Source organism: Macrosteles quadrilineatus, unplaced genomic scaffold (genome assembly GCF_028750875.1).
Source record: "Macrosteles quadrilineatus isolate MER2022 unplaced genomic scaffold, UCM_ALF_1.0 Scaffold_336__1_contigs__length_95189, whole genome shotgun sequence".
Taxonomy (NCBI): Eukaryota; Metazoa; Arthropoda; class Insecta; order Hemiptera; family Cicadellidae; genus Macrosteles; species Macrosteles quadrilineatus.
Genome location: NW_026542929.1, coordinates 17070 through 37493, shown reverse-complemented (window position 1 = coordinate 37493; position 20424 = coordinate 17070). Strand labels below are relative to the sequence as shown.

General features: G+C 29.9%; 1 protein-coding gene across 1 annotated transcript in view; it reads left to right on the top strand.

Annotated features, from left to right (window-relative positions):
• Positions 1 to 20424, top strand: part of LOC128982438 (alpha-amylase-related protein-like) — a gene marked incomplete at its 3' end in the record, with an annotated part of 42297 nt that overhangs the window by 6703 nt on the left and 15170 nt on the right. Inside the window, exons 4-5 of the mRNA XM_054401397.1 lie at positions 11443 to 11614; positions 13288 to 13403. Coding sequence (XP_054257372.1) covers positions 11443 to 11614; positions 13288 to 13403 — 288 coding nt within the window. The remainder of the gene's footprint in view (positions 1 to 11442; positions 11615 to 13287; positions 13404 to 20424) is intronic.

The window sequence follows — 20424 nt, the reverse complement described above, 5'->3', positions numbered from 1 at the left end:
CTGTCAGGTTTTTAAATTTTGGACTGAATTCATGTTGTATTTCATTTTCTATTTCTAATGTGTAGCTTACCTGGTTTTTGCGTAGCTTATTAAGTTTATTTTTTTGTGTGGTCTTCTTTTTGTTCATGATAGGTTCGATCCAATTTCGTATATATTCAAGTATTTCTTCTATTGTTTCACAATGTAATTTAGTCTTAATCTCGTTTAGTTTGTTTGTCGTTTGATTTTCAATTTTGTTTAGTTTGCTGTATAGAAAGTTGATTTCTTCTTTTACCCAAATCTTTTTTGCCGTATCAATTGTTCGAATTGCAGCTTGTGATTTACTTTTTGTATGAATTTGGACGTAATTTGGACAAAGATTTTCAGATAGACAAATTTTGTTAAACTTGATGTCTTCAATGATTTTTTCTTTCTTTAGGTTGAGGTATTTGTATCGATGGATCACTTGTTGGTTGTTAGCCATATTAATTAAGAAAACTGTAGTGATTAGGGCTACTATTTTGATATATAAAAACATTATTAAAAACTAAGTACCCTTTTTTTTAATTCATTTTATTTAACAACGACTAGTTTCGACGATTATGCCATAGTCATGTTGTTTTTATATCTTAACAAATACAATAAACATTTTATCTAAATAATAAATACAATCATATGATTTCATAGGTTTTGATGACTTTAGATTTCTTCTGTTTTAAATGGTCTTTATACTATATATAATAATTTTCTCTCTTAATTTAACTGCAGGATTTTTTCAAATATTGGATTGCATTTGTTGATGTTCATTGTGTTTAGTAAATTTTCTGGGTGTTGTTTATAGTTTTTGTAAATGTAAAAATCTTCTTTAACATGTAATTTTGATTTGTCTTTTTCATATTCAAGGATTTTTAAATTTTCGTGGATGCTTTTGTATTCATGGTCTGTTTGTATTAAATGTTCTGCAAAATTAGATTTCATTGTTGTGCGGTTTCCTGATCTTAATGCTTGAATATGTTCTTTGAACCGTTTTTCAAAAGTTCGACTTGTTTGCCCAATGTAGGATTTATCACAATTAGAACATTTGATTTCATAAATACCTGATTTTCTCATATTGTCTTGATTTTGGTTAGCTATATTATCTTTTGAAATTTTGTTATTGATCATTTGAAAAGCATTATTTTTTGTTTTATAACTGATTATTACATTTGAACGGTTGAAAGTTTTTCTTAGGGCTTTATTAATTTTGGTATTGTACGGTATACAAATAAATTCTTTCCTCTTTTTGTTTTCTGTTCCTGAAGTAGTTCCTTGTGTTTGAAGTTTTCTCTTAAATTTCTTCTTAATCATGTTTTCAATTATAGATGGATTGTATCCATTTTTCACTGCCAAATATATAATAGTATTTTTTTCTTTGTTAAAGTTTTCAGTGGACATAGGAATATTTACAAGTCTGTGTGTTAACGAATGAAATGTTGCCAATTTATGTTGCCATGGATGATTAGAATGTGAAGGTATGATACTGTTTGTTGTAGTTGGTTTTCGGTAAATTTTAAATCTGTGAATGTGTTTTTCTTTTGAAATGGTTATATCTAGAAAGTTAATGTGTGAATGTTGTATTTCTTTTGAGAATTTAATTTGTGTCGAGATTGAATTTATGTGTTCGTGTAAATTGTTTGCTTCTGTTTGTGTTCCTTCAAAAAGGCAAAGGATATCGTCAACATATCGGTGCCAGTATATAATTTTGGATTTGTAAGGGTTGCCTTCAATTAAAACTTTGGTTTTCTCTAAATTATTCATGTAAATGTCAGCTAGAAGTCCAGACAGAGGAGAACCCATAGGTAAACCGTCTTCTTGAATGTAAAATGACTGATTATATTGAAAATAATTTTGGTTTAATGTAATTTTGGTTAGTCTAACTAAATCATTAATTTGAGTTGTTGTGAGTGTTCCATGTTCTATTAATTGTTGTTTCATTATTTTAATTGTGTCATCTATCGGTATGTTCGTGTACATGTCATTTGCATCAAATGAAAGAAATAAAGAATTTTGTGGTATGTGAATATCTTTGATTTTGTCAATTAATTCATATGTATTGGTTACATTTATATCATTATTCATGTTTATGTTCTGTTTTATTTTGTTATGTAAATACTTACATAGATTGTATGTAGGTGCTTGACGGAAATTTACAATTGGTCTAATCGGAATATCTTGTTTGTGTGTTTTCGGTTGTGCTCGTAATGTAGGTGACTTTGGATTTGGTACTTTCAATGAAGATTTTTCTTTTTGTGTAATACTTTTGCAATTTGTAATAGTGGAGTTGACTATTTTTGTAAATTCTTCTGTTGGATCTTTTGTTAACAGTTTAAACTTTCCTTTTTCAAGAAATGTATTGACTTTTTCTTCATAATCATTCTTTTTCATGACAACGACTGAATTTCCTTTATCCGCTTTGGTTATTATTGCGTCACATTCATTTAATTTTCCAGTTATATTATTAATTAAGGATAGTTCTTCTCTTGATTTTCTAGTGGTATTTGGACGTGTATTTGGTAACTTCAATTTGCTCATTTCATGTATAATGTTGTGTCTTATTGGATCTTGTACGTCATCTTTTTGTTTTCTTATGGACATTTCTAAGTTAAGAAGATCTTCTTTCAGATTATGTTTGTGGTGGTCTAGGTTTAAATTATATTTGATTGAATTACCTAAAAATTCTTCTTCATTTTCTGTGAACACAATATCTGTCAGGTTTTTAAATTTTGGACTGAATTCATGTTGTATTTCATTTTCTATTTCTAATGTGTAGCTTACCTGGTTTTTGCGTAGCTTATTAAGTTTATTTTTTTGTGTGGTCTTCTTTTTGTTCATGATAGGTTCGATCCAATTTCGTATATATTCAAGTATTTCTTCTATTGTTTCACAATGTAATTTAGTCTTAATCTCGTTTAGTTTGTTTGTCGTTTGATTTTCAATTTTGTTTAGTTTGCTGTATAGAAAGTTGATTTCTTCTTTTACCCAAATCTTTTTTGCCGTATCAATTGTTCGAATTGCAGCTTGTGATTTACTTTTTGTATGAATTTGGACGTAATTTGGACAAAGATTTTCAGATAGACAAATTTTGTTAAACTTGATGTCTTCAATGATTTTTTCTTTCTTTAGGTTGAGGTATTTGTATCGATGGATCACTTGTTGGTTGTTAGCCATATTAATTAAGAAAACTGTAGTGATTAGGGCTACTATTTTGATATATAAAAACATTATTAAAAACTAAGTACCCTTTTTTTTAATTCATTTTATTTAACAACGACTAGTTTCGACGATTATGCCATAGTCATGTTGTTTTTATATCTTAACAAATACAATAAACATTTTATCTAAATAATAAATACAATCATATGATTTCATAGGTTTTGATGACTTTAGATTTCTTCTGTTTTAAATGGTCTTTATACTATATATAATAATTTTCTCTCTTAATTTAACTGCAGGATTTTTTCAAATATTGGATTGCATTTGTTGATGTTCATTGTGTTTAGTAAATTTTCTGGGTGTTGTTTATAGTTTTTGTAAATGTAAAAATCTTCTTTAACATGTAATTTTGATTTGTCTTTTTCATATTCAAGGATTTTTAAATTTTCGTGGATGCTTTTGTATTCATGGTCTGTTTGTATTAAATGTTCTGCAAAATTAGATTTCATTGTTGTGCGGTTTCCTGATCTTAATGCTTGAATATGTTCTTTGAACCGTTTTTCAAAAGTTCGACTTGTTTGCCCAATGTAGGATTTATCACAATTAGAACATTTGATTTCATAAATACCTGATTTTCTCATATTGTCTTGATTTTGGTTAGCTATATTATCTTTTGAAATTTTGTTATTGATCATTTGAAAAGCATTATTTTTTGTTTTATAACTGATTATTACATTTGAACGGTTGAAAGTTTTTCTTAGGGCTTTATTAATTTTGGTATTGTACGGTATACAAATAAATTCTTTCCTCTTTTTGTTTTCTGTTCCTGAAGTAGTTCCTTGTGTTTGAAGTTTTCTCTTAAATTTCTTCTTAATCATGTTTTCAATTATAGATGGATTGTATCCATTTTTCACTGCCAAATATATAATAGTATTTTTTTCTTTGTTAAAGTTTTCAGTGGACATAGGAATATTTACAAGTCTGTGTGTTAACGAATGAAATGTTGCCAATTTATGTTGCCATGGATGATTAGAATGTGAAGGTATGATACTGTTTGTTGTAGTTGGTTTTCGGTAAATTTTAAATCTGTGAATGTGTTTTTCTTTTGAAATGGTTATATCTAGAAAGTTAATGTGTGAATGTTGTATTTCTTTTGAGAATTTAATTTGTGTCGAGATTGAATTTATGTGTTCGTGTAAATTGTTTGCTTCTGTTTGTGTTCCTTCAAAAAGGCAAAGGATATCGTCAACATATCGGTGCCAGTATATAATTTTGGATTTGTAAGGGTTGCCTTCAATTAAAACTTTGGTTTTCTCTAAATTATTCATGTAAATGTCAGCTAGAAGTCCAGACAGAGGAGAACCCATAGGTAAACCGTCTTCTTGAATGTAAAATGACTGATTATATTGAAAATAATTTTGGTTTAATGTAATTTTGGTTAGTCTAACTAAATCATTAATTTGAGTTGTTGTGAGTGTTCCATGTTCTATTAATTGTTGTTTCATTATTTTAATTGTGTCATCTATCGGTATGTTCGTGTACATGTCATTTGCATCAAATGAAAGAAATAAAGAATTTTGTGGTATGTGAATATCTTTGATTTTGTCAATTAATTCATATGTATTGGTTACATTTATATCATTATTCATGTTTATGTTCTGTTTTATTTTGTTATGTAAATACTTACATAGATTGTATGTAGGTGCTTGACGGAAATTTACAATTGGTCTAATCGGAATATCTTGTTTGTGTGTTTTCGGTTGTGCTCGTAATGTAGGTGACTTTGGATTTGGTACTTTCAATGAAGATTTTTCTTTTTGTGTAATACTTTTGCAATTTGTAATAGTGGAGTTGACTATTTTTGTAAATTCTTCTGTTGGATCTTTTGTTAACAGTTTAAACTTTCCTTTTTCAAGAAATGTATTGACTTTTTCTTCATAATCATTCTTTTTCATGACAACGACTGAATTTCCTTTATCCGCTTTGGTTATTATTGCGTCACATTCATTTAATTTTCCAGTTATATTATTAATTAAGGATAGTTCTTCTCTTGATTTTCTAGTGGTATTTGGACGTGTATTTGGTAACTTCAATTTGCTCATTTCATGTATAATGTTGTGTCTTATTGGATCTTGTACGTCATCTTTTTGTTTTCTTATGGACATTTCTAAGTTAAGAAGATCTTCTTTCAGATTATGTTTGTGGTGGTCTAGGTTTAAATTATATTTGATTGAATTACCTAAAAATTCTTCTTCATTTTCTGTGAACACAATATCTGTCAGGTTTTTAAATTTTGGACTGAATTCATGTTGTATTTCATTTTCTATTTCTAATGTGTAGCTTACCTGGTTTTTGCGTAGCTTATTAAGTTTATTTTTTTGTGTGGTCTTCTTTTTGTTCATGATAGGTTCGATCCAATTTCGTATATATTCAAGTATTTCTTCTATTGTTTCACAATGTAATTTAGTCTTAATCTCGTTTAGTTTGTTTGTCGTTTGATTTTCAATTTTGTTTAGTTTGCTGTATAGAAAGTTGATTTCTTCTTTTACCCAAATCTTTTTTGCCGTATCAATTGTTCGAATTGCAGCTTGTGATTTACTTTTTGTATGAATTTGGACGTAATTTGGACAAAGATTTTCAGATAGACAAATTTTGTTAAACTTGATGTCTTCAATGATTTTTTCTTTCTTTAGGTTGAGGTATTTGTATCGATGGATCACTTGTTGGTTGTTAGCCATATTAATTAAGAAAACTGTAGTGATTAGGGCTACTATTTTGATATATAAAAACATTATTAAAAACTAAGTACCCTTTTTTTTAATTCATTTTATTTAACAACGACTAGTTTCGACGATTATGCCATAGTCATGTTGTTTTTATATCTTAACAAATACAATAAACATTTTATCTAAATAATAAATACAATCATATGATTTCATAGGTTTTGATGACTTTAGATTTCTTCTGTTTTAAATGGTCTTTATACTATATATAATAATTTTCTCTCTTAATTTAACTGCAGGATTTTTTCAAATATTGGATTGCATTTGTTGATGTTCATTGTGTTTAGTAAATTTTCTGGGTGTTGTTTATAGTTTTTGTAAATGTAAAAATCTTCTTTAACATGTAATTTTGATTTGTCTTTTTCATATTCAAGGATTTTTAAATTTTCGTGGATGCTTTTGTATTCATGGTCTGTTTGTATTAAATGTTCTGCAAAATTAGATTTCATTGTTGTGCGGTTTCCTGATCTTAATGCTTGAATATGTTCTTTGAACCGTTTTTCAAAAGTTCGACTTGTTTGCCCAATGTAGGATTTATCACAATTAGAACATTTGATTTCATAAATACCTGATTTTCTCATATTGTCTTGATTTTGGTTAGCTATATTATCTTTTGAAATTTTGTTATTGATCATTTGAAAAGCATTATTTTTTGTTTTATAACTGATTATTACATTTGAACGGTTGAAAGTTTTTCTTAGGGCTTTATTAATTTTGGTATTGTACGGTATACAAATAAATTCTTTCCTCTTTTTGTTTTCTGTTCCTGAAGTAGTTCCTTGTGTTTGAAGTTTTCTCTTAAATTTCTTCTTAATCATGTTTTCAATTATAGATGGATTGTATCCATTTTTCACTGCCAAATATATAATAGTATTTTTTTCTTTGTTAAAGTTTTCAGTGGACATAGGAATATTTACAAGTCTGTGTGTTAACGAATGAAATGTTGCCAATTTATGTTGCCATGGATGATTAGAATGTGAAGGTATGATACTGTTTGTTGTAGTTGGTTTTCGGTAAATTTTAAATCTGTGAATGTGTTTTTCTTTTGAAATGGTTATATCTAGAAAGTTAATGTGTGAATGTTGTATTTCTTTTGAGAATTTAATTTGTGTCGAGATTGAATTTATGTGTTCGTGTAAATTGTTTGCTTCTGTTTGTGTTCCTTCAAAAAGGCAAAGGATATCGTCAACATATCGGTGCCAGTATATAATTTTGGATTTGTAAGGGTTGCCTTCAATTAAAACTTTGGTTTTCTCTAAATTATTCATGTAAATGTCAGCTAGAAGTCCAGACAGAGGAGAACCCATAGGTAAACCGTCTTCTTGAATGTAAAATGACTGATTATATTGAAAATAATTTTGGTTTAATGTAATTTTGGTTAGTCTAACTAAATCATTAATTTGAGTTGTTGTGAGTGTTCCATGTTCTATTAATTGTTGTTTCATTATTTTAATTGTGTCATCTATCGGTATGTTCGTGTACATGTCATTTGCATCAAATGAAAGAAATAAAGAATTTTGTGGTATGTGAATATCTTTGATTTTGTCAATTAATTCATATGTATTGGTTACATTTATATCATTATTCATGTTTATGTTCTGTTTTATTTTGTTATGTAAATACTTACATAGATTGTATGTAGGTGCTTGACGGAAATTTACAATTGGTCTAATCGGAATATCTTGTTTGTGTGTTTTCGGTTGTGCTCGTAATGTAGGTGACTTTGGATTTGGTACTTTCAATGAAGATTTTTCTTTTTGTGTAATACTTTTGCAATTTGTAATAGTGGAGTTGACTATTTTTGTAAATTCTTCTGTTGGATCTTTTGTTAACAGTTTAAACTTTCCTTTTTCAAGAAATGTATTGACTTTTTCTTCATAATCATTCTTTTTCATGACAACGACTGAATTTCCTTTATCCGCTTTGGTTATTATTGCGTCACATTCATTTAATTTTCCAGTTATATTATTAATTAAGGATAGTTCTTCTCTTGATTTTCTAGTGGTATTTGGACGTGTATTTGGTAACTTCAATTTGCTCATTTCATGTATAATGTTGTGTCTTATTGGATCTTGTACGTCATCTTTTTGTTTTCTTATGGACATTTCTAAGTTAAGAAGATCTTCTTTCAGATTATGTTTGTGGTGGTCTAGGTTTAAATTATATTTGATTGAATTACCTAAAAATTCTTCTTCATTTTCTGTGAACACAATATCTGTCAGGTTTTTAAATTTTGGACTGAATTCATGTTGTATTTCATTTTCTATTTCTAATGTGTAGCTTACCTGGTTTTTGCGTAGCTTATTAAGTTTATTTTTTTGTGTGGTCTTCTTTTTGTTCATGATAGGTTCGATCCAATTTCGTATATATTCAAGTATTTCTTCTATTGTTTCACAATGTAATTTAGTCTTAATCTCGTTTAGTTTGTTTGTCATTTGATTTTCAATTTTGTTTAGTTTGCTGTATAGAAAGTTGATTTCTTCTTTTACCCAAATCTCTTTTGTCGTATCAATTGTTCGAATTGCAGCTTGTGATTTACTTTTTGTATGAATTTGGACGTAATTTGGACAAAGATTTTCAGATAGATTCACAATCCATTCTACTGTGTCGCATCACAAGAACATTGAAGCTCCAAGCCAAACCACTGGTTTGGAGCTAAAGAACAACAAAAATATTACAAAAAAACTTATAAAATACTGACAGTCGAACTTTTGAAAAACGGTTCAAAGAACATATTCAAGCATTAAGATCAGGAAACCGCACAACAATGAAATCTAATTTTGCAGAACATTTAATACAAACAGACCATGAATACAAAAGCATCCACGAAAATTTAAAAATCCTTGAATATGAAAAAGACAAATCAAAATTACATGTTAAAGAAGATTTTTACATTTACAAAAACTATAAACAACAACCAGAAAATTAACTAAACACAATGAACATCAACAAATGCAATCCAATATTTGAAAAAATCCTGCAGTTAAATTAAGAGAGAAAATTATTATATATAGTATAAAGACCATTTAAAACAGAAGAAATCTAAAGTCATCAAAACCTATGAAATCATATGATTGTATTTATTATTTAGATAAAATGTTTATTGTATTTGTTAAGATATAAAAACAACATGACTATGGCATAATCGTCGAAACTAGTCGTTGTTAAATAAAATGAATTAAAAATACCCCCGCCGCAGCAAACCTGCAGACTAAGCGAATTTCCATTAACCTGATTGGATTTACACTAAAATGCCTTCATAAAAATAGCACATTTATTTCCTATTTAAATAGAATTAGTTTAACGAGTACTTAGGTTTGCTGCAACAGGGAGGGTAAAAAAGATTTTTTTTATAAATAGTTTAGTAAGAAATAAAAGTATTTTCCAAAATCAATCAAAATATGTTCATAAACAAGCAAACTACAACAGCTGACTTATTCTCCATAAGAATAACATGGGAATTTTAAAATTACAATTTTTTTGAATTTTCTCCGTAACAATTAGGCGCATAATAACGCTTCAATATACTAAATTATTTGTTTTTTTAAGCTCTACAAAATGGTTTAAAAAGAAATTGTGAAATTTTGTGTTTTTAGGGTCAAAAATGGGAAAAACCTATTTTTACCCCATAAAACCCCCCATAAACCCCCGTTCCCATAGTCCGATCATGCTGGTTCGCGAACTCGTTCAAGTTTATCCTGCCTTACACCTTCAAACCAAATTTTATCAAAATCGGACAAAAATTACTCAAGTTATCGTGCGGATGGACACATATATATATATATATATATATATATATATATATATATATATCTCTATATATAGATATATAAAAATTTGAACGAATGGTGTTTTTGGCCTCTGGGGACATCAAAATGAAAAAGTAAATCGGTCCCGGGCTTAGGTCTTACCATGAGACCTACGGTAATAGCTACTTCCCTATAGGGAAATTCGCTAAAAGGGTACTTAGATTTTAATAATGTTTTTATATATATAAATATATATATATATACAGGGTGAATCTTCTAAGCTGCCCTAAAAAGATTACAGACGAATGGCTTGACATACAGGGATGAAACAAAACTTTTCCCCACTAACTCATACCCAACGAATAACTTAAAAATAGTTTTACCATTTTTAAAATACAGGGTGTTCAAGAAATTGGGGGTCATGGGTTCGAATCTCAGAGTTTTCAAATGTAAACATATGTCATATTATGCATCATTTTAAACCTCTAGACTAGACAAATAATTTAGTGAAAACAGAACTCATTGATCTTTGTCCGTTTCAAAATGGTGGCCATTTTTATAGAAAATATTGATACTTACAGTATACCCTGTATCTTGAAAACCACTAAACTTATTTTCGTTCTGTTTGAAAATTCGTAATCCTCGTAGGTTCAGCTTTAATTTTATATACAACAAGTCAACATTTAAAAAACTAAATATTTTTTCTATGATTTTATTTTTTTTTTTAGTTGGTAGCCTTGTAAATGGGAAATTTTTAAATGGCAACATATGTAAAATTGTGTATCATTTTTAAGGTCTTGTAAAAACAAACAACTTTTAAATTTAAACCTACCATCTATCTTTGATCGTGTTCTAGTAATTAACCAAAAACTCCAATTGCCCATATAAAACACATGCTAAACATGCAGTACTGAAGATTAGTGGATGCAGATACACTATTCCCATGATACTGTGCGTTTAACATGAGTTTTATATGGGCAATTGGAGTTTTTGGTTAATTACTAGAACACGATCAAAGACATTACTTTCATAATTGCAGTAGCTAAATAAAACATACATATCAAATCCCATCCTTGTACCATAATGAACTCAGTATGGGATTATTATGGTACCAGTAGTCTATCAACGAAAGCATCAGCAGTGTACCATTTAAAATGTCACAGCAAATATAAATGAAAAGGAAAAGTTATGTTAAAGGTATGAAACTGTTCAGAAAATTCCAATTTTTAAATAAAAATAATCAAATAATTTTTTTAATAGTTTATCCTTTTTTAATAGCAATTTATGTTCTTTTACGAATTTTCTAATTTATTTTCCAAATATTGCATTTTATGGATAAACGGTTAGTTATATCGAAATATTCTATAAATGAACATTGTAGCTCTTTCTACAAGTTGTAGCTCTTTCTTTAGCGAACATTCTTTATATTTAATGTTTATAGGATGAATAGTTTTTGAGTAATTGGGGAAAACTGGTTTTTGGACGCCATTTTCCAAGATGGCGGCCGTAGCACAAGTTTTTTCGAGGACATTTAGTATGTTATTCCAGAAGTAAAGTTCAGTATATGTATCACGTTTTACACTTATAAGAGTTTTTTTTAGGTAATGGGGAAATTTTGATTTAAAATGACTACACTATATTCCCTATATGGAAAATTCACCAAAATCATAACTACCCGATCTTTTTCACAGCAACCCCGTATTTTCTGCCATATTTACTGGACTATATTGCTTTTACAGGGTGTTTGCTGATGTAGTTTTCAACCATATGACAGCTGATAGAGACAACTGTCGTGGTTTTGGAGGGACAATGTGTTACCCTAGAGACAAATCTTACCCAGGGGTCCCCTACTCATCTAAAGACTTCCACGATCGATATTGTAACGGCATAGACTACAAAGATGCAGGACAGGTATGTGTTATGTGTAGTAAGTGTATAGTCATTAGATAGCAACCACGGCCAAATGTAGGGGTGCTGGAGGCTTATTTTAAAACGTTTTTATTAGCTCGCTTTCTTGTCTGTTAGGTACAAATTTTGCCATCGATTTTAAACCAACTTCCCGATGAGCTAGGATCTTGAAACTTGAAATATAGCTAACAAATGGATGACAATGCAATATTAAATCATTTTATATTCATATTTCCCTTGCGCTTCCAAATTTTTTATGTTACATTTTGGATGAATGTAAATATATCAATTAAAGTCAGCTGTAAATTTGACAGTTTGTTCAAAGAGCAGATGTTAAGAGGTACAGGTTATGCTCCCAAGAGATTCTAAAGTTTTATGATAATGAGAATAGTAGCAAAAACATGTGATTACAGAAAGGTTTGGTTGTGTATTTATAAGCCATAAAATCTATTTTTAACATTTTTACACATTAAAGACTAAATACCCCCGCCGCAGCAAACCTGCAGACTAAGCGAATTTCCATTTGACTGATTGGATTTACACTGAAATGTCTACTTAAAAATATAACATTTATTCCAAATTTAAATAGAATTAGTTTAACAAGTACTTAGGTTTGCTGCATCAGGGAGGGTAAAACTGTTTTTTTTGTAAATGTTAATAGTTAGTAAGAAATAAAAACATTTTCCAAATTTGATCAAAATATGTTCATAAACAAGCTAACTACAACAGTTTACTTATTCTCCATAAGAATAACATGGAAATTTTAAATTTACAATTTTTTGGAATTTTCTCTGTAACCATTAGCGCATAATAACGCTTCAATATACTAAATTATTTGTTTTTTTTAAGCTCTACAAAATGGTTTGGAAATAAATTGCTAAATTTTATGTTTTTTGGGTCAAAAATGGGAAAAACCTATTTTTACCCCATAAAACCCCCCGTAAACCCCCGTTCCCATGGTCCGATCATGCTGGATCGCGAACTCGTTCGAATAAACGTAGGTTTACACGTTTGTACCAAATTTCATCAAAATCGGATCATTTTTGCTCGAGTTATCGTGCTAACGGACACACACATATATATATATATATATATATATATATATATATATATATATATATATATATGAATTTGAACGGATGGTGTTTTTGGCCTCTAGGGACCTCAAAACGAAAAAAAAAATCGGTCCCACGTCCAGGTCTTACCATGAGTACTACGGTAATAGCTTATTCCCTATATGGGAAATTCGCTAAAAGTACGTATAAAATAATTTATAAATAAAAACTTTTTAAAATACCACGTTTTTAAACGAACTAAAAAGTAGAAAATAATTCATAAATATGTGGAGAGAATAAATACTTGTAAGATTTAAAACGAAAAACGTGGGGCGCATGCAATAGATAATAATAATTCAATAGGTTATGATAATCGTAAATTAGCTATTGCAAGCCCCCTACGTTTTTTATTTAAAATTTTACAAGTATTATTCCCTCCACATATTAATGAATTATTTTCTACTTTTTAGGGCGTTTGAAAACGTGGTATTTTAAAAAAGTTTTTTTTATTTGTAAATTATTATAAAATATAAAAAAAATGGCACTTTTGAAAAATTATGGAATTTACAAATTGTTTATTACAATTTTACAGCAGTGTAATTTTATTATTGCTTTTTTCAGGTAAGAGAATGTGAACTTGATGGCCTGCATGACTTGAACCAGGCTCTTGAGTCAGTCAGAAAACCGATAGTGGAACTTTTAAACAAATTAATAGAGTTTGGTGTCGCCGGATTTAGGTAAGACATATACAATTTACTTTTAGTTATTAAGTTGTAATATCCCTAGTAGCACAAAATATATTATTAAATGCATGTGAATTTAAATATTTACAATCTATTTTACACATCGTAATTGCGTATTAATGACCCTTTTATTAACCGACTTCCCCACTACCAACAAAAGGAGGAGGTTCTCAATTTGTTTGCGGCGATGTTTTTTTTTTCTATGTATGTTCACCAATTTCTCTGTGATTCTTTTACCGAACAGTGTGGTTCCACCACCAAAATAACCAGGAGAGTTTCTATTTGGTACCTTATATATTATGTTTAAGTATAATATTTGTTTCGGTGAAAAATTCTGAAAACCTTAAATATTCAACATTTATTTTGTTTACATTTGTGCAGATTGTTTACATTTGTGCAGAGAAGGCAATAAATAATAATAACATTCCTACAGCTGTTAGTTAAAACCATTTAAATGAAGCTACAGACAATTCTTCATGAAACAGTTGCTTCATATTGACCAATAAACTATTGCCTAAATGAATTACATTGAGAAAAATGCATTTTGTTTTGGTTACTATAAAAAATGTATTTTAACGTTTTACCTGATTTGTGTATACAGTAATTCTGTTTTTAGTATTTAATATTCTGACTTACAAAAACATATATGTTTCAGTGAATAGCTGTATGATATTGTTGACAAATAAAGGTGTATTGTGAAAACCAAAGCATTCGTAAAACAGGTCTAAATATAAATCAAATGCAATTATTCCTTACACGACCTAAGAAGTGTGACAGTGCATAATCGTCAATTGTCTTAAAAGTGTTAAATATTTTAATTGTTAAACATGCATTTGCAGATGTGGAATGTTTATTGATATTCTCTACCCAGTTACTATATCATATCAATACTATTATGCCTGCTTCGGAAAGTCCTAGAGGAAGATGATTTGCAATTTCGACTAGGCTATATCTTGAGCAAACAAAACCCCCTACATGACTTACACCACTTTTAGTTGAACCAATCTTTCATATAATATTTTCCAAAGGTACTATAGTGTTAACGACCAATTTTCCACTTTTGAGAGATTTTTTAGTGCTGGTAGCTGAGGAATAACTTTCATATTGTTCCAAAAGGCTTGAGACGTTACTGTATTTCTTTTTAAAATGTAGAAGTACACCGATTGTAGGAAACGATGATGTCTGACATTTCAATTTATCTAGAAAAGACAATTAGTTTTTCATTAGGCCTAATGTAATGGACAACTCTTTCTTTCTTAAGGAATATGTAAAGATGTTTATTTCCATACCCATTAATTATGTAACCTGAACAGGTGACTCAAGCAGTTTTAAAATAATGATTGTTCTGTGGAACTTTTGATTGTATCAAACAGTTTTGCTTATCGAAAATCCACAAGTAATTAATATATAAAAAAATATACAGTCACTAAAAATCATAAAATAATTTATTTTTGTAAAAAAATACAACCTACTTCAAACGCTCTAAAAAGAATGAAATAATTTCAATAAAGTAAAAACTTTTGTATTAGGCAAGCTCACGTATTTCAAGTCGGCGCGGCTCAAACTGCAAATATGATTGATGTGTGTGTATTTTGAAAATCAATAAATTGTAGCTGGATAACATAAATATATAAAAAACATACTGAACTGTTTTATTGTTTATACCTATATTAAAGGAAATATTTTCTTGTATTTTATGTTTACTTCAGAATAAATGCATTATGAAAATAACACACACAAATGTTCTATATGAATAGGAAAATAATTTAGTTTGATATTATGATAGGGAAAAGAAGCTAGTTTAGTATTAAAACGTTACTTTTCCAAGTTAGAAACATTTAAATGCGTTATAAAACTTTTAAAGATACTCGTTAATACCACTATAATACCGATCTCTGATTACGGTAATAAAATAACACTTAACGCATAACTATGAAAAAGACATGCAGATTAACACCTTTAGTTATAGATAGTCACCTGCAATATGGACACCTTCTTTCAATTTTGCATCAAAAATCATCATAGAGCCGCGCTGACTTAAAATACGTGAGCTTGCCTAATACAAAAGTTTTTACTTTATTGAAATTATTTCATTCTTTTTAGAGCGTTTGAAGTAGGTTGTATTTTTTTACAAAAATAAATTATATAACTTTTAAAATATATTAAATATACAAAAAATATGTATTTGAATTTATTAAATAAAAAAATATGTTCCAATAATATATTTTATGTGAATAATATTTAAATAAGAAATGTATATAATATCACTTCCAACCATCCCATAGGGCCTAAACATAAAAACACAAAATAATAAAGATTTAGTATGAAAAGCACAATTATCAGTTGGGTAAATTAATTAAAGTTCATAAAAACAAATTTTGAAAAAACGATTTTTTTTTTGCCCAGATGGGTCTCGAACCTGATTCTTTCAACTTATGAGCCTTTTGCCTTACACTTGAGCTATCCGTGATTGTTGATAGTTTTAGTTTTCAAATGGTGAAAGAGTAGCCGACAGTTGCAATGGTTGCAATACTTACAATATTTTTAATACTACAGTATAATATGATTCTGTTAATCTGTTTAGGCATCAAGTAGTTGAGTTGAATAGTGCTAAAGTGAATAGTGAGTAGTGCCCACGAATACAAATACAGTAAACTACAAAAATTAGTTTCAATACTACAGTATAACAAATATTATGTAATTTATGACATAAGTAAATCAAATAAATTATTTTAGAACGTCATATACAACCGTAATTCGTTTCTTAAAAGGTCACCAGTCACTAGCTAGCTCCCTTTGCTTTGTAGCCAATCATTCGAGATTTCCATGATCACATTAATTGTCACATATTGCTAGTAAAAGAAAAAAACCCACTTTCTTCGTTTGACCCACATGTATCATATCCCCCTATTAACCCTATTAACCCCCTTAACTATATGAATATTTTTTTATTTCCTGCACGATAGAGTGACTCCATACAGAGTATGTATTATTATTTACTCAATTTTAACGTTTTCACAATAGCAATTTTAAAACAAAAAACGCAAATGCAGGTGCAAATTGATAGACACTATACAAAAAAGATGCTATTAATTTATTTGCCAACTATAATAGATTCTATATATATTCTACAAATATACTATTATTTTATTAACAAAAACATCTGACGTGTTTCAAAATATATATCTCAAATATATTTCTAAATACATGATATATATAATATAGTTTCAAAAATATTATATGTATATATATTTAAAATGTTCTCACCACATATTTAATAGGAAAAATATACATACAAAATATGTATATTATAGATACTATACTTATTTTATCAATATATATAATGAGTCTATTTTATGTATTCAAAACTTATATTTAATTTTTATTTTGCATTGCTATTTGATAATATTTTAAATATATATTTGAATATATCAAACTATAATTAAAAATATATTATTTATATATTTATTTGATGTTCCATCATATAAAACTTTGAATATATTAAATATTTATAAAATACATATTTGTGCTTCTAGGGATGTATGTTATATAGTGAAAGACGATTTGGCATCCCAGTATTGATATTATTGTACGTTCATTTTTATGTTAATCTATATATATAAAATAATTATATATATATATATATATATAAAGTATGTATGTTTGTTTGTTTGTCCTTTACGGACTCCGAAACCGCTTGACAGATTGTAATGAAACTTTCAATTCAAGGATGGTTTGTGTGAAGTTTGGTGCAGATCCGTCAAAAGGGCTCTGCCCAAGTGGCTCTGGAGTTTCCCATGTTAACCTTATGAGTACTCATATTTAAATGTAATTAAAGAATCTTACCAGCTGGTTCAACTAAACAATTTGATTCTGTGATGTTCATTAGCATTAAAGAGTTAGGTACTTTCCTGTTAAAGGGAACATTCATTATTATCGATGATTTTTCTCTCGATATATCGATATTAACCAATTGAAACATATCAGCTGACAACTACGATAAATTTTGTTCAGTATCAACAAACAATAATGAAATGAAACTGTTCTATAAAAAATAACCTAACATAACTAACCAAACTTGCTGTGTAACATTTAAAAATTCTGTGTTTAACTTGTTTTTCTGTTATCAAAAGGAATTTTTAAATAGTACAGCAAGTTCGGTTGGTTATGTTAGGTTAGCTTAGAACGTTTTCATTTATTAATCCATATAATAGACTATTTTAGCCTAAACAAGATCAGTTGTCAATTTGTAATGGATCGGAAAACAAAAATATCGATATATCGAGAGAAAAATCATCGATAATAATGAATGTTCCCTTTAACAGGAAAGTACCAAGTTAATAGGTTTAACAACAGGGTGCCCCTGTGGCTATGCCATAAGACTGTACATAACAAATGTTTTTATTTTCATATGGTTTATAACACAGATGATATTTTGTTGGTGATTGTAAATAAACTAACAACTTTTGGAATGAAAACTAAACTGGATGAAATAAGTGTTCATTTTTCTTGTAACTTAAACTAAGTTCAATCCATAGAACTAATCACATTCCTAACTTATATTTAGTAATTACCAAAGAATCTTGAAACTAAACTACTAAACTTTACTCAACTAAATTTATAAATACGCTTCCACATTAAAACAACTTATTGGGCAAGACATAACTCAATCCTCAATCCAAATTTCGCGTCATGGTAGCAGAGCGTTGACGGACTTTTTCCGTGGTTGGAGATCCCCCAGGCAAGGGTATAGTAAAAACTCAGAAATGTCTTCTCAACGGCTACGAAAGAACTACATCGAGGCAAGCAAAAGATTGAAGACTGCAATTGCCGAAGCCAACGACTTGATAGCTGGCGATGAGACTACCATTTCTTCAAAGAGACTAGTAACGACCTTAAATGTACTTTCAACTTACGCGAGACGAGTTGAGGAAATGACGAAATCAATAATGGACCTACATGATTTGCCTATTGAAGAAAAAGATGAAAACGAAAAGGTAACTGAAGACAACATTTTCCTGATGCTCGACTTTGATGAAATCAGCGAGAAACTTAAGGTGAGCATCGCGTTTTCGGAGAAGGGACCTCTTCAGACTGTCACTGAACGTAATGAACAAACGGATTTAATTCAGGTGAGTCCACTGAACTTTCCCTTACCTGTATCTATGCCCAAAACTACATCAATGATATTACCTAAATTTTCTCTTCCTACTTTCAATGGTAATATTTTGAAATGGCAAACTACTGTGTCGCAGCACAAAAACATTAAAGCTCCAAGTCGAACTACGGTGTCACAGCACAAAAACTTTGAAACTTCAAACCAAACTACTGTGTCACAACACAAAAACTTTGAAGCTCCAAACCAAACTACTGTGTCACAGCACAAAAACTTTGAAACTTCAAACCAAACTACTGTGTCACAGCACAAAAACTTTGAACCTCCAAACCAAACTACTGTGTCGCAGCCCAAAATCATTGAAGCTCCAAATCGAACTACTGTGTCACAGCACAAAAACTTTGAAACTTCAAACCAAACTACTGTGTCGCAACACAAAAACTTTGAAGCTCCAAACCAAACTACTGTGTCGCAGCCCAAAATCATTGAAGCTCCAAATCGAACTACTGTGTCACAGCACAAAAACTTTGAAACTTCAAACCAAACTACTGTGTCACAACACAAAAGCTTTGAAGCTCCAAACCAAACTACTGTGTCGCAGCCCAAAATCATTGAAGCTCCAAATCGAACTACTGTGTCACAGCACAAAAACTTTGAAGCTTCTAGCCAAACTACTGTGTCACAGACCAAAATCTTTGAAGCTCCAAGCCAAACTACTGTGTCGCAGCCCAAAAACGTTGAAGCTCCAATCCAAACTACTGTGTCGCTTCACAAGAACATTGAAGCTCCAATCCATTCTACTGTGTCGCATCACAAGAACATTGAAGCTCCAAGCCAAACCACTGGTTTGGAGCTAAAGAACAACAAAGAGAGCACGAAAATTATCACCACTTTGAAAAGCATGAATCGCCAAACTCAAACTTCATTTCTAAGTACACTAACGAAAAAAATGCTGAGAAGAAAAGTAAAGCTTTTACAGATGAAACTCTTGCGCAAAAAGTCCCACTATTAGTTTTTTTTTTTTTAATTTATGACAACAACTAATTTGCAACCAAAAGGTGAGTGAGCGTAGCGAACGAACTTCAACCTGGAGGCGAGTTAGCGTAGCGAACGAGCTAACCTGAAGGCAAGTGAGCGCAGCGAACGAGCTCCAACCTAAAGGTGAGTAAGCGTAGCGAACGTTTTTCAACCAGGACGTGATTGAGCCATGCGAACGAGCTCATCTTGAAAATGAACGAGCATTGACATAAAACCACATTACGGGCCAGCTAGTCTATATACTGTATCGGTATATAAAATCCAATGTATGTATGTTTGTCCTTTATGGACTCCGAAACCGCTCTACAGGTTGTAATGAAACTTTCAGGCATTATTAAGCATTGTTCAAGGATGTTTTGTGTGAAGTTTGGTGCAGATTCGTCAAAAGGGCTCCGCCCCAGTGGCTCTGGAGTTTCCCATGTTAACCTTATGAGTACTCATATTTAAATGGAATTCAAGAATCTTAACAGCTGGTTCAACTAAACAATTTGCTTCTGTGACGTTCAATAGCATTAAAAAGTTAATTGGTTTACCAACAGGATGCAGCATTATTATTTTGTTTAATTCATGACAACAGCTAATTCTCAACCAAAAGGTGAGTGAGCGTAGCGAACGAACTTCAACCTGGAGGCGAGTTAGCGTAGCGAACGAGCTAACCTGAAGGCAAGTGAGCGCAGCGAACAAGCTCCAACCTAAAGGTAAGTGAGCGTAGCGAACGAACTTCTATCAGGACGTGATTGAGCCATACGAACGAACTCATCTTGAAAATGAACGAGCATTTGACATTGTTTAGATATTTAATATTCTATGCTTTTAAAATAACATATGATTCTTCATGTTTATCTTACATCTGTTTACAAA